Source organism: Antechinus flavipes, chromosome 6 (genome assembly GCF_016432865.1).
Source record: "Antechinus flavipes isolate AdamAnt ecotype Samford, QLD, Australia chromosome 6, AdamAnt_v2, whole genome shotgun sequence".
Classification (NCBI taxonomy): domain Eukaryota; kingdom Metazoa; phylum Chordata; class Mammalia; order Dasyuromorphia; family Dasyuridae; genus Antechinus; species Antechinus flavipes.
Genome location: NC_067403.1, coordinates 207,690,759 through 207,706,920, shown reverse-complemented (window position 1 = coordinate 207,706,920; position 16,162 = coordinate 207,690,759). Strand labels below are relative to the sequence as shown.

The following is a 16,162-nucleotide window of genomic DNA, read 5'->3' as shown; positions in this document are numbered from 1 at the left end:
GCCAAGAAAATTTCACTCAGTGACCCATGCAAGGTGATGAGATTAACCTTAATCTACTTCCTTGCAATCATATTCAATATTGTGACAAAAACTACTTGAATAATTTTTGTCTTGTTTCTTCTACTGGACAATAAGTTCTTTGAGGCCAGAAAATGGGCTTACTTTATCTTTGTATCCCCGAAGCACAAAAATAGAGTCTTGTACAAAGCAAGTTCTCAATAAATGTCTATTAATGTGGCTTTTATATGTGAGATTACTTTTATAATTGTTATAAGATCCTTTAACTGATATTTGGATTTCATAGATTTTTGCTTAGATAAGATTATTATTTTTCTTAAGGTCTTTGAGAATAGTCTTAAGTCCAGGGGAGGGAGCTAGGGGGTCAGATAGGAGAGGGCCTCCCTACCCAGCTGGCCAAGGATTGGGGAAGAAGATTCTAGGGCTCAGAATAGGACCCCCCCCATCCCAGGACCCCAGCAGACTTCTGGGAGAAAGGACAGTCCAGGTGAGGGCAAATGGAGGTACTGGATGGCTATGAACTCCATTGTGCCAGCCTGGCTAGTTCAGCTGGCCCATGGGTCCTCACCCTTTATCATCTAAATGGATTCAGATGCTAATATGTTTTCTGGGATTCTTCCCTTTTCCTATCTTATTCGGCCACATGACTATTTCATTTGTATTCTCTCTCTTGTTTCTCTGTCTTTCCTCTCTCTGTCTTTCCTGTCTCTCTCTGTTTCTTCTCTTCTCTCTTAAACTTAATTTTCTTTTAAGCTTACTTGCCCCTTTGACTTTATCATTTGTTTTACTCTTTTTCTTTCTTTTTTGCTGAGGTAATTGGAGTTAAGTGACTTGCTCTACGTCACACAACTAGGAAGTGTTAAGTGTCTGAGTTCAGATTTGAACTCAGATCTTTCTGACTTCAGGGCTGGTGCTCTACCCACTGCGCCACCCAGCTGCTCCTTGTTTTTTGGACAATAGGAAAACAGTGATCCCCCAGTGATCCTGAACTAAGAAACAAGACACCCAAGTTTGATTCTGGATTTGTCTCTATAGTTATTACTTTGAACAAATCAATTTCTGTTGGCCAATCAGTTCTGGTCCTACGGGACCTTGGTTTTTTCTATGGAAAATGAGGATAATGTCACCTTAGCTTGTCTACTTCCTTAGGTTGAGGTCCAATATGAGAAAGCCTTTTATAATTGTAAAAAAAAATAAGAAAAAATGTTCCAAGATTATTATAATTGAAGGAGAGGAGATTCTCATGTTCTGGACAACTAAATATGGTGCTTGGTAATTTGAGAGCTAGTGTGAGTAGGAAGGAGGGAAGCTGGGGAATTTAGAACCTCTTCCCAACTGAGTCATCTGTGACATATTCTGTGCATGCTACCTGCCTACAATGAGCTCCCCCAGTCTCTCTGAATCTTTCCTTTTCTTTAAGACTCACTTCAAGTTACCATTTCCTGGAAGAAATTTGTTTCTCATGTATGATGTTATTGTCTCATCACCTAAAAAGTTTAGATTAGACTTTTTTTGTATTTTTTAAAATATTTTATTTTATTTTATTTAATAATAACTTTATATTGACAGAATCCATGCCAGGGTAATTTTTTTTACAACATTATCCCTTGCACTCACTTCTGTTTCGATTTTTCCCCTCCCTCCCTCCACCCCCTCCCCTAGATGGCAAGCAGTCCTATATATGTTAGATATGTTGCAGTATATCCTAGATACAATATATGTGTGCAGAACCGAACAGTTCTCTTGTTGCACAGGGAGAATTGGATTCAGAAGGTAAAAATAACCCGGGAAGAAAAACAAAAATGCAAATAATTTACATTCGTTTCCCAGTGTTCTTTCTTTGGGAAAGAACTGCTTCTGCCCATCATTTATCAATTGAAACAGAGTTAGGTCTCTTTGTCAAAGAAATCCACTTCCATCAGAATACATCCTCATACAATATCATTGTCAAAGTGTATAATGATCTCCTGGTTCTGCTCATCTCACTTAGCATCAGTTCATGTAAGTCTCTCCAAGCCTCTCTGTATTCATCCTGCTGGTCATTTCTTACAGAACAATAATATTCCATAATGTTCATATACCACAATTTACCCAGCCATTCTCCAATTGATGGGCATCCATTAAATTTCCAGTTTCTAGCCACTACAAACAGGGCTGCCACAAACATTTTGGCACATACAGGTCCCTTTCCCTTCTTTAGTATCTCTTTGGGATATCAGCCCAATAGAAACACTGCTGGATCAAAGGGTATGCACAGTTCGATAACTTTTTGGGCATAATTCCAGATTGCTCTCCAGAATGGTTGGATTCGTTCACAATTCCACCAACAATGCATGAGATTAGACTTTGGTGACGTTTTCATGCTTTTCATGACTGTTATGATGTTGGTCAATTGTTTTGAAGACCGATTGACTCCATGTTGAACCTCCCTCTGGTTCAATGAATGACTACCTTGATATTGCCCCTTTTATAGGTTGCCCCTGATTCAGGTGGACTCTGTTCAGCGATGGATGGAAGACCTAAAGTTGATGACAGACTGTGAATGCATGTGCATCCTCCAGTCAAAGCCCATTAGCCTGGAGGATGATGCTCAGAGTGAGCTGATCCCATCGTCACAGCATGGGCCATGTGATCACCTGCAGCTGCTACTGAAACGGGCCTGGATCATTAGCACCGAGCTGGGAAGGATCGGGCAGAAGTTGGATCGGGAACGATGGGGGCGGGTCCACAGCCTGAGTGTCCGGCTAACCTGCCACGCTCGCTCCATGATCAATGAGTACAGCATCTTCAACAGAGGTACCTCAGAGGAGATGGAGCAGGTGAGTGGCTTAGGTCTTAAGGATAGGAAGAGGAACTGGAAATGCAGATGCTTTGGGGTTGGGAAGAAGAATGGTTAAATTACCAATGTAATGGATGTATGAGGTGGTAATTATTCAACCTTCTGGATCTCAGTTTCATCATCTATAAAAGAAGGTTGTTGATTTACTTGATTTCTAGTGACAAGTTGTGAATCTGTTACTAATCATGCTGCTTGTAGAAAGAGTTCTTGACTTGGAGTTACAAGATGTTAATTCAAATCTTGGATTTATGATTTGGATATATAACCTTGGATAAGACTTCCCTTATGTGGGGCTTCCAAGTCCATTGGGAGATACTGGGCTCTGCTCTCAATGTAATTATTATTTTCTTTCCATTAAAGGTTCCCAACCAGTAGATGTGAACCTACTGCTGAGTCATAGAAATCTAGATTAAAAGCAGAGATTCCCCTGAGATCACTTGGTCCAACCTCATTTTACAGAAGAAACTTTTCGGGGAGTAGAAAGTGACTTGTGCCAGGTCAAAGCTGAGATTCACATTCAGGTCCATTGATGGAATCCAGTTTTTCCCACAAAAAGAAAACCATGATTTTATGGCCTTGCTGTCACTACCACATCCACTCTCCATTTCCTGGTGGGGAGGGCAGCAAAAGGCACCTTATACCTATATATGGCAACTCATTAACATGCCTTCTCAATCTGGGGGGCTTCATGGTTACCATCATACTTATTCCCCTTATCAATACTTCTTACCAGGATCTTAAAGCTTCACAAATGAAGAATAACAGAGAAGTGGGGATCTTTCAGCTAACTAAATCTTCTCTGACTGGAGAACTTTGAATATCATCCCTAAATCACAGACTTTCCCTTCCTTTTCCCCTTTCTTTCTTTTTTTTTTTTTTGTTCTGCAGTTACAGAAGCTCTTAATGGAGAAGTGCTCTGAGCTTACAACTGTCACAGAGAGGTAGGTTCCAACACCCTCCTTTGCTTTGAACCTTCCTATTATTTAATAGCTAAAACACACCCCTTTCCATTTTCTAAGTGATCATTCAGTTGAACTATCACATCTGTCAGTCTCCTGGGTTCTTTCTAAGGCCCTCAGGAGAGCCCTGGCAGGTAGGAACTGTTGCTATGGCCCAGCTCTGGTCCTGTGTGGTTTTCTAGGTGTCTCCATATTGAAGATGAGCAGGTCCTGAAGTCCATGAAGCCTTGTGTGAGTGAGACACTGAGTGCCGTGGGCCGGAACTTTAGCCAGCTACTGGAATTGGCTCTGACTCAGGAGATACAGGTTGGTACAGATACTCCCCAGCATCTGGCTCTATGGGTGGTACATAGTAAGTGCTGAATAGATATTCATTCATTCATTAACAATCAAACAAATGTTTGCTGAATTACTTTGAACTGCAAGGACTTCTACTGGACCCTGAAGGTGGTGGAGAGACAAAGATGAAGGGGACAGAGATTATATAAAGAAACAAGACAGAGTCTGTGTCATAAAGGAGCTTCCAGTCTAGGAGGGGAGAGAAGATATAGACAGCAACTATTATGATCCCACTAATGGAGCAGAGAGAAGAGGAGAAGAAAAAGGAAAGAAATGAGGAGAGAAGAGAAGGGAAAAGAGAGGAAGAGGGGAGAAGGGAAGGGAAAGTGGAGGAGATAGAAGAGAAAATGGGGTAAGAAAGAAGAGAGGAGGAAAGGAGAAGAAAAGGGAGGAAAAAAGGAGGGGAGATGGAAAAAGAGGAGGAGATAGAAGAGGAAATGGGGTGAGAAAGGAAAAGAGAGGAGGAAAGGAGAGGAAAAGAAAGGAAGAGGAAAGGAGAAAGGAAGAGATAGAGGAAATGAAAGACAAGAGAGAAGAGATGAGAGAAAAAGGGAAAAAAGAGGAGAGAGAAAGAAAGATAGGAAGCAAGAGAATAGAAACACAGAGAGGGTCCCTCATCTTAAATCCTGCTGAATGGGGCAGTCCTTTTTGGCATCTCAGCCTCCAATAATGGAGCTAAAGGAGCAGCAACTTGGAGTCTTTGATTCTTCATGTGCTTCAGCAAGGAGTTAAAGTACAAGATTCCTGAGAAAGTGGTCAGGGAGCAGGCTCAGCTTGCATCATATTCCATGGCTTTGTCCTCAGGAAGTTTACATTCTAGTGGGGAAAACAATTTAAACATAGACAAGCAAGTATAACATTTATACACAGTAATTGTTTGGAGAAAGGGGATCATGCTAACTAGGGAGATTGGGAAAGGTCTTCTGTAGGAAGTGCCACAAATTGAGCCTTGGAGAGAGCTGGGAATTCTTAGAGATGGAAGTGAAGAAAGAGAATGTGCATTCCTTTGGGGTGGCTAAAATCATGGACGTGGGACATAAAACATACATGGAAAAGAGACTAGTTTGTTCAGAATATAAAAACCATGAGGAAAGAGATGGAAAATCTATCTGGAAAGAACTGAATTGAAAAGCGATATAAATACCAGAATAGTTTGTAATTGTCTGTTGAATTGAATTCACATCTTAGATGGGGAACAACTGGAGAAGTAGAAATTTTAGAACCCGAAGGGACTCGAGGTCATGGAGCTAGAGCTTATGATTCTTTTCTTTTGAAAAACAATCATTATGCCTCTTGACTTTTCTTAATGATGTATTCCAGTCTTATCACTCTCTTTGTTGGCAAATTTGTTACTGTAACCTAATTCCCTGCCATTACTTGGGAAGCAAAGTGAGAATGGGATGAGTTGGGGTTTGATGAGTGAGTGAGATCTCTGAAGTTCATTCTTTCAGAGAATCACTACCACCCTGACCACACTCACCACACTCAGGTCCCGGGGGTGCCCAAGCTGAGTCACCCCATGGGGCTGCCAAAGTACATCATTCTTAGTCACAAGTCCCTGGCTTGCCTCTGATGCTCAGCAATCAATCAATCAATCAATTAGGGATTTATTGAGGGATTCTGATATTACTGGCATAGCTCCAGATGCTGTGAGCAATGAGTAAGAATCCACAGGCAAGGAGAGCTGGAAGTGCCTTTAGAAATCATTTGTTCCAACCCTTTCATTTTACAGAAAAGTAAACAGGAAAAGAAGGATAATAAAACCACATTCCAGTCTTTGGCTTTTCTCTCTCCAGCCTGATTTCCCATTAGCCTCTGTCATGCATCCCTTATTCCAGCCAAATTAATCTCCTAACCATTGCTCATATGTGATATTCCATCTCCAGCTTTTATGCCTTTCCTTGGGAGCCTCGTATTTCTGGAATTCTCTATCTCCTCACTTCCAGCTCTTAGAATTAATTCTTGGTTCTATTCAAGACTCAGTTTAAGGTTACTACCTATATGAAGTCTTTATAGTCTTCTCAGTGATTAGCAGTCTTGCTCCAATTACTTTTTATCTGCTTTATATACAATTAGTAATTACTTTTCTGTGAATATACACTATTTTTCCATGGTAGCATGTAAGCTTCTTGAGAGAGGGAACTATTTTCATTTAGATCTAGCTCTGTGCTTGTTACATAAATAAATGCTTGATGTATTGAATTTCCCACACAAATTACAAGAATATCTGTATTAGCTATACCGAAAGATATTAGAATGTTCATATAATTTGTATTATTTTGCTTAAGACCAGATAACATTTCATTCACCTATAACCAAAAAATCATATTTTTCATGCTAAAAGGTTTATTTTGAGGTATTACCACAAGACAAAATAATTGTTCATTTTTATAAGTTCACATGCATCATATCAGCTCATTGCAAAAGCATGTCTTAATGATTGGTATTAAGAAAGACTTAGGTCTTTAAAATAATAGGAAAATTGCTTTTTAAAGACAATTATGCTTAATAAGTAGATATTTATAGTAAACTATTTCATTTGTGGGATAGGTACTTTTAAGATTAAGAAACATGAAATAGTATTTTTTATTTTTATTTTTTTGACCAGTTTGTTGTTGGGCTATATGCTCTTCTGCAGGTATATAGGTCTCCTTCTTTCCATCCCAATAAAGATACTGCTGGGTTAAAGAATTATAATAGTACTGAGAGTTAGAATCATAATAAAGTCCTATTATTGAATCATAATAATATCCTGAGGATTCATCATAATGGTAGGTGGAAATGTCAGGGACGGCATATTTGGTAACACAAGTTGGGGAAGTTGTTTATGCTTGTGTGCTAGTGCTAATATTTGGCAGTGCTTCCTTAGTCACTTGGTGGATTGGTGTTTCGATTATGTAGTTGAGAACTTTGGGATACTACAGCTGCTGAAGTAGTGGTGACTGCTGCCCCTGGTAAAGCAGATGTATCACTCTTCACTATCCCTGCTTGTAGCTGGTAAAACTGCTGATAATCTTGTGAATACTGGACACACTGTGCATAGGCATCTTGGTTTGGCTGGAGGTAATTTTAGCCTTTATTGCCACCTTCTCCACTTTGAGACTGTATGGATGACCAAGAGCTGCAATAATGGCTGTGGTAGCCATAGAAAAGACGCTGACCCAGTTACCATCTGGGAGAAAAAGAGCATTTAAAAATAAATTTATTATCTATAGTTCTATCTTTTTCATAAATACAATTATTTTATTTTTATGAATCAAATATGGATAGCATACATATATATACAAACATAAATATACATATATTTACACACATGCATTTATGCTTGCACACGTTTACATTACATACTGTTAATGAAAGAGTTTGTTTTGCTTGACTATGCATTTTTTGGGCCATATATCTCTAAAACCAAGAGTTGTCATTAAACCTAGTGGAAATAAACTTGAATCCTTTCCAATAACATCAATGATGAACCAAGGATATTCACTGTCGCCTCTTCTATCTGGCATAGTATGTCTATAGCAAGAAGACAAGAAAAAGAAATTGAAGGAGTAAGCATAAGTGAAGAAAAGACAAAATTACCACTTTAGCAAATGATATGAAGCTGTACTTAAAGACCCTTAAAGATTCGACTAAGAAGTTAACTGAAACAATAACTTCAGCAAATGTATAGTATCTAAAGTAAATCCACAGGAATCATTAGCATTTCTAAATAATATCAATAAAACTTGAAAGGAAGAGACAAAAAGAGACCTCCATTTATGCTGAGGCCTAAGAAAACCAAACATGACATTATTTGATTCTCACAATAATTTTGCAAAATGAGTGCTATTAGTATCCTCATTTTACACTTGGGGAAACTGAAAAGATTAAGATTAAGTGACTTGCCCAGGTAATACAGATGAAAACATTGGGAACCAGATTTTAATTCCCATCTTATAGACAGGCATTCTATCCACTGTGTCCTTAGCTACTTTTAAAAGCAAAAGTAAAATAAAGTGGTCTTTCCTCTCCATCAATAATAGCATTTGTGAATTCCAGAGATAAATGTTAGTGGATTGTATTTCTAGATTTGAGATTTTTATTTTGTGTTTTCTGTATTTCTAATACTTAAACTGTCTTTTATTGACCTTGATTCTGTTAATCTGGGCTACTTCAGAGGATTTTTCTCCTCAAATTTTCTCTTACGCATCACAAAGAAGCATTATTTCACTTTATAAAGAGATAATTTTTTTTCTCATGTGAATTTATTTTGTTGAATTTTTTCATTTTTTATTTTTTGATTGTATTATTTTAACATACATTTCTTTTTTTATTGAAGCTTTTTATTTTCAAAACATATTCAGGGATAATTTTTCCCCATTGACCCTTGCAAAACCTTGTGTTCCAATTTCTCCCCTTCCCCTCTCCCCTCAATGGCAAATAATCCAATATATGTTAAACATGATAAAAATATGTGTAATCCAATATAGGTGTACATATTTATGCAATTAGCTTGCTGCACAAGAAAAATCAGATCAAAAAGGACAAGAAATAAGAAAGAAAATAAAATTCAAGCAAACAGCAACAAAAGAAGTGAAAATGCCATGTTGTGATCCATCCCACATCCTCTCTCTGGGTGTAAAAGGCTCTCATCATCACAAGATCATTGGAACTGGCCTCAATCATCTCAGTGTTGAAGAGGACCACCTCCATGAGAATTGATCATCATATAATCTTGCTGTTGCCATACACAATGATCTCCTGGTTCTGCTCATTTCACTCAGCATCAGTTCATGGAAGGCTCTCCAGGCCTCTCTGAAATCATCCTGCTGGTCATTTCTTATTGAACAATAATATTCCATAACATTCTTATACCACAACTTATTCAGCCATTCTCCAACTGATGGGCAGCCACTCAGTTTCCAATTTCCTACCACCATGAAAAGGGCTGCCACAAACATTTTTGTGGGTTCCTTTCCCTCCTTTAAGATCTCTTTTGGATATAAACCCAGTAGAAACACTGCTAGGGTATGCACAGTGTGATAACCTTTTGAGCATAGTTCCAAATTGATCTCCAGAATGGTTTGGATTTGTTCACAACTCCACCAACAATGTATTAGTGTCCTAGTTTTCTCACATCCTCTCCAACATTTATCATTATCTTTTCCTGTCATCTTAACCAATCTAAGAGGTGTAATACACATTTATTTAAGAATTATCTTGGGAAATTATGTTGAGAAAAAAATCAGAACAAAAGGGAAAAACAAAAGAGAAAAAAGAAGTTAATGTGTAGCATGTATTGATTTACATTCAATCTCCATAGTTCTTTTTCTGGATGCAGATAGTGTTTTCTATCCAAAGTTTATTGGGATTGCCTTGGATATAAAGAGATGAAATTTAAGGTGATTGTTATTTATGTTTCAAAAATTGTATAACTTTTTGTGAGTTTTTTCAATAATTAAAAGTTGTAATTTTGGGAAAACCAGCTTATTCTAGTGTATTAACTAAAAGTAATGTGTGTGAGAAATACAAGAAATATTGTGGTACTTTTCACTTTCATATAAAAGATGTTTAAGTTTGACTTTATACACGTATCACAGTCAGATGTAGCAAGTGATTTATTGATCTACCTTTGTCTCAAACCTGTTCCAACTCACACAATTAAACCTTTAAAACATAGTAAAATAATGCAACACACAGATACCAGTTTGTTGATAAAAGCTTTTACCATTTCCACACTTAAAATTTAAGAGATAGATCACATCTGTATTGAGATTACCAACTCAAATTGGAAGTTATTGCACACACTGTATTTAATAATTGGTGTGCTTCATTCACTGTCATTTGGAATGGATTCTCCTTATAAGTAGCGCTTCTGTTGATTTTGATTTGAACATTTTAGTTTTTTTGAATTTGAATTAGAATGTTTTAGTTGAAAAAGTGGATAGTGCATTTATGTGAAAGTTACTCTTTAAAATATCCAGTATTTTTTTCTTTTTTCTTTGTCTTTATTTCTCCCTTTCTCCCAACTCCCTATCCCATGCATCATAGTTTGGAAAACTTGGGGTTAATAAATGAATGGGAGCTGGGCTTGGAAGTACAGTCCATCCCTACTACTAGGGAAATTAGGATGGTGGATCTTTGAAGTCTCCTGACCTGTAGTAAGACAAAAGCCTGGATATATTCACCAAATCTGATGCCAATATGATGAACCCTCAAATATGAGACATGGAAAGAGATGTAACTGGTTGTGTAAGCAGGTGTGTGTGTGTGTGTGTGTGTGTGTGTGTGTGTGTGTTGAATCTACCCATGTTGACTGGAATGAATTCTCCTCTACCACCCAAAAACAGTAAACAAGAAAAGATTGAAGGTTAGTATCTTTACAAGGAGCTTCTAGAGAATGCTAGTTAGTTACATGTAACTAACTCTATGCCTTGTGTTATATTTGCAGCTCAAGAATGGATTGTGTGTTTAACAAAGAGGTTCTTAATCTTTTTTGTGTCCTGAACCCCTTTGATAGCCTGAGATATCTATGGACCCCTCCTCATAATCATGTTTTTAAATAATTGAAGAAAATACTAAATTTTAGTTAGAAGTTAGAGAAAGTAAATATGTAACCCTTCCCTGCAATTTACCAAGATCACAGATCCTCCGAAAAATGTTAAATCCAATCTGAAATCACACACACAAAGGAATATGTTTGGGGTATTAAATTGTGACAAATCAGTAATGTAGCTTCAGGAATTCCAGGATGAGTTAAAAATATTAAAACAGCATAGATTCAGAATGGAAGAAATGTGCATCTGTAACATGGTCAAATACTCTAATATATTTGTCTTTTGGTAGGTAGTTGATCAATATTGTTTTCAATAGCTAACTAGCTTAAGTTGCTAGCCTATATATTTCTGCTATAGGACTAAAGTCACTTAATTTTATTTTACTTATATATTTTAGATTTTAATAATCTTCCTTTAAGAAATATCCTAAATGTTTCAGCAAAAGAAATTTCATCTAGTATCAGAGAAGAACTTGATTGTAATGGCTTCCTCTTTGAAAGAGATTGTCAAGAAATATGGAGTTTTGTTTCCTGGATCAGTCCAGATGTTCTCCTGCCTAAAGTCTGAAGAATGGACTGGCTGACTTCTAGAAGTTTTCTCTAGCAAAAAGATTCAATCACTTCAATGGTTTTATTACTGGGACTAAGAAAATGGGAAAACCATGCTGTCTGAGTCTTCCCAGGTGTATCTTTGAGAAAAGGACCTTCAACAAATAAGGTCCCTGCTAGGAATTGTACACATTCAACCTTCTCTAGTGTGTAATTGCAGTCTATATAAAAAGATATTAACATGAAGTTATCATCTCTCCCATAAATATCTTAATGAGAGTGGATGATTGCAAAAGACATTGGAGCTGGATTGTTTAATGTGATGGTAATCTGAAATAAGTGCAAATAGGGATCAAGAACACTAGATAATTCTCACTGAGCCCAGGATAATTATGGACAAAAACCTGCATTTTAATGCAAAAGGGTTAATATGGCATGTATGATTACTTACAGTAATAATGAAACTGGAGTAAAAGAATTGAATACATTATAAGGATTTGTAATACAGTCTTACTTTATTAACTGTTTTTTTTTTTTTTTTTGGTAAAATCCAGGCTTCAGATCTTTCTGTCTCTGCCTCTCTGTCTTTATCTCTCTCTCTCTGTCTGTCTCTGTCTTTGACTTCTTCTCTATGTGTCTCTCTCTGTCTATTTGTCTCTCCCTCTCTCTGGCTCTATTTCTCTGTGTATCTGTCTCTTTGTCTTTATCCCTGTTAATTTTTCATCTGCTTTTCACTTTGAGTTGCCCAGATTTAAACTGCTGCATGGGTTCTATTACTATGGCATTTCCTACTGAAGCACTCTCTTATGATCTCGATTCCGAATTGTGTACAGGTGACCTAGAATTCCCAGAGATTCCATACTGGAATAGAAGCTATTTCTAGCCTAGGTTTAGTCAGGATTGATGAGTCTGAGTTCTTTATAAATTTGCAGTATACCCAGTTTTTGTGCAATGGCATTCAATAAGGAACCAAGAAGTCAAATGTGGGGATCACTATGGTTGAAGTTTTGTAAGGCAGAAATGGCTTTTTACTTTAAGAAAAAGATATTTTAAGACAAAACCGACAATACCGACTCTATAAAATTAATAAGCTATTGAATGAATAAAATCAATTAAAATCGGTTCATTAGATCTAGAGCTGGAAGGGACTTCAGAGGTCATGTAGTCTATTCTCTTCATTTTAATGATAATAAAAATAAATGTTTCAGAAGGCTGAATGACTTGACCAAAGTCACTTTGGTTGCATCAGAGGGGGATTTGAACTCTGATTCTTTGGTTCTAGTATCAGGGCTCTTTTCCAGATGATAGAATTAGAATAAAAATAGTAGAGCCCAAGAAAATGGCAGCAAAGATCACTGTTAACACACAGTAACAGCAAGATTATGCAATAATTAACTATGAAAGACTTGGTTATTCTCAGCGATTCAGTAATCCAAGACAATCCCAATAAACTTTGAATAGAAAATGCCATCTGCATCCAGAGAGAGAACTATCGAGACTGATTGTAAATCAACACATGTTATGTTCACTTTTTCCTGTTTTCTTCTGCTTTTTTTCCCTCTCTCATAATTTTCCTTTTTGGTTCTGATTTTTCTCTCCTAACACTATATATAAAAAAAATTTAAAAATTAATGTACATGTATAACCGGAAAAAAAACCCATAAAAAAGTAAAAAAAAGGTCAAATGGTTATTTGTAACTATAAATAAGTAAATAAAACTATAAATAACTATTTGAAAACATACTTCAAATTCAAATTCTATTCATAAAAATATTTCCTTCTATTCCTCCTTAACTTGGTTATCATGTTGCCTTTAATAATTTAGGTCTCATTTATTGTTAAGTATATAGTATTGGATGATAGTTAAAGCCTATTTTTTTCTATTCTGATTTCCAGTTTTCTCAGCATTTTTTTATTGAACAGGAAGTTTTTGCCTTAGTTATATGTATTCTTGGTGTAGCCTTCAGGATATCAGGCTCCTGAAATTTGGGGCGTGTGAAACTGGCATCTGCAAAGAAGATAAATACAGTCTCTATGGGAAGAATATTTATGGAAACAATTTCTCTTTCTTTCTGTGACTTTGAGAATGAGATAATGTCTCTTGGCAATGGGTTTTTAGGTATGCCTTTCTCTCTCTCTTCTCTGCCAGTTCAAAGAGACATGGTGTAACGAGGGCTGTGGGAGTTGAAAATTCTTCCTTGACCAAAGGCAATTGACATTACTCCTGTGACTTTGAAAATTAAGGCTTTTATAGTTTACTTCATTTCCAAGGTAACAAATATAGCATATCCCAAAAGTTAGTGCATTTTAAAACTGGCAAAGATTAAGCTTAATCAACCAAAGCTTAAAATTACACTAAGACTTGTTGGATGCCTTGTATAGTTTTGTCTGAATAGCAACTGAGTGATTTATTTGATGTGGTGATTTGAAAGCATGAGCTGGGAGAGATTTGGTTTATTTCTGAAAGAGTTGTAGACTTCTGGTCTTAAAACAGGGAGCTTAGGAAGGCTGAGAATCGGGTCTTAATAGGGACACTTGATAGTGAGCTAGTATCTAGAAGCTGGATGGAAAGCCAGGTGTATTTGCACATTCCCAGTTGAGTGAATAGTAGCAGCTCAAACTTAAGAAAGCTATTTGATGGTTTGCTCGGATAGATTTATACCTTCTTATGCTGGTACATGATATACTGTTCCCAGTGGCACTCAAATTGTCTGTTCATGGAAAGCAAATGTTTCTGTGAGTTTACCAACCACAATTGTTTATTCTTGTTTCTCTAGTCTTTCCATCCTGTTTTTTATTTTTGTTTTTCAAGCTACTTTGTAGTATAGTTTGAACTCTAGATGTATTTTGGGTATGCTTCTTTCATTCTGATTTCCCCCCATTATTTCTACCAAAAGATTTCTGTTTGTTTATTATTTTGTCTATAAAATAGTCTCTAAGCTATTTAGTATGACACTAAATCTGTGAATGAATTTAGGTATTATCATACTTTTGTTATATTGGCATGACCCAAACATGAGCAACAGACATTTTTCTATTTTTTTTATTATTATACATTATTTAAAATCCTTATTTATATGTCATTAGTCTATCTAGCTAAGCTGAATCTTATATAAGTAATTTATTTTGTAATTATTTTAAATGATATTTCTCCTATTATTTTTTCTGTGTTTTTGTTATGATATAAAACCAATGGTGATTTAGGGGAAGTTATTTTATATCTTTCTATTTTATTATAACTGTTAATCATCTCAGTTTTTTGCTTGTTCTCTGAAATTTTTTTTTTTTTTTTTACTTGTAGCATCAACATTTATCAAAATTTTATTTTTATGTGATCTTTGTATTCAAATATATCCTTCTCTTTTTCTCCCCATGGACTAATCCTTTGTAACAAGTAATTACAAGAAAAAGAAAAAGTTCATCAAAACCAGTTTCTTTTCCCTTCTCTGTTGTCCCTAGTAGTAAATCCCCTTTGAGGCCACTGAAACCAGAAATTTAAGATATACTCTATGCAGACATTTAATTGGCCCTAGTCATGAGATAAACAGTGGTCCTCCACCCTTTCTAGGACAACATCATTGAGTTTGAGGAAGGGGATTGAAGTTAAAACTAGGTTATATCACTTTCTCAGGAAATGTGTAACTGCATATTCTGTGTTCTCTGTTATTGATGCTCAGGTGCTGGTGAGAAAGATCGATACTTCAGACAATCTTTACACTGCAGAGTCTACCACAGGGAACCTGTTCAGCCTAACCCAGGAGGGTGCCCCTTTATGCCGTATCATAGCAAAGGTAAGACTAGCAGGTGGTTGTTGGTGGAGATGTGGAGGTGGAGTGAATGGGAACTATGGATGAGGGATGAGACAGTATGGAAAAAACATTGAATTAAGGAGTACATTTAATTGATTTCTAATTTTGACTTGAGCACTAATTTTCTATGTGAGCTTGGGTAATTCATTTTCCTTCTCTGTTTCTTATATCCTCTCTCTGCAAATGAGGGGATTGATTTCTGACAGACTGTTCAGTTTTTAGGTTTTTTAATTCTATGATATAATGGGACTCTCAGCTTAGTAGAATGGAAAAAAAAAAGTTCCATTTGGAATTGGAAGGCCTAGGCTTGACACTAAGCTCTTTCTTGTGTGAATTTGACCAATTCATTCAACTTTTCCATGTGCCTTGGTTTCCTCATTTGCAAGATGAGGAAGTAGAATCAGATGATTTCTAAGGTCCTTTCACATTCTAATGTCCCATGGCTTGGACCAACGAACAAATCTTAGGGATGGTACAATCTATGTGCCAACTTCCCTGGATTGGAATCTCCTGATTCCCAAAGCACAATGGCATCTCCTCTATCATGAGCCTGGATCTATTCACACATTGATGCTTTTTGGTCATACATTTGAGGGTGGTTTTGATTTGGTTCATGAACCAGGACTTATGTTTAAGAATCCAATTGTCTTGTGTTTGATGTCTGTACTGCTACCTCTATACCATCTGCCTTAAGGAGGAGAGGTCTTCTAGACCTCTGTTCTATAGGAGAAAGGGTTGGGAAGAGAAAGAGTTAAATACAGCATCTTCTTAGGAAAAAAATACTGGAATGGTTTTCCATTTCCTTCTCCTGAAGAGGAAGAGGAAAGAAAGGAAGAAGCCATTCCTTTGTTGTGTATCTGCCCTGGAACTCAGATAATATAGTCTGTAAGAGGATATATGATATAGAAGAGCACAAAACTCAGAGGCGGGGTAACTGGACTCAAAACTTGGTTCATTGAACTACTTGGATGATTCTAGGATCTTCTTTCTCTCTCAATGCCAGTTTCTTCTCCTATAAGTCCAAGGAGTTGAACTAGATTCTCTCAAAAATTACTTTCAATTCAGGCATCCTATGATGCTGTAGTTTCTCATCTAATATCTGTTGCCTACT

The 16,162-nt window shown here is 36.6% G+C and overlaps 1 protein-coding gene across 1 annotated transcript in view; it reads left to right on the top strand.

The window, feature by feature from the left end:
• Positions 1–16,162, top strand: part of INSC (INSC spindle orientation adaptor protein) — a 95,245-nt gene that overhangs the window by 10,572 nt on the left and 68,511 nt on the right. The window contains exons 2-5 of the mRNA XM_051966755.1: positions 2,492–2,837; positions 3,746–3,798; positions 3,999–4,122; positions 14,920–15,033. Coding sequence (XP_051822715.1) covers positions 2,492–2,837; positions 3,746–3,798; positions 3,999–4,122; positions 14,920–15,033 — 637 coding nt within the window. The remainder of the gene's footprint in view (positions 1–2,491; positions 2,838–3,745; positions 3,799–3,998; positions 4,123–14,919; positions 15,034–16,162) is intronic.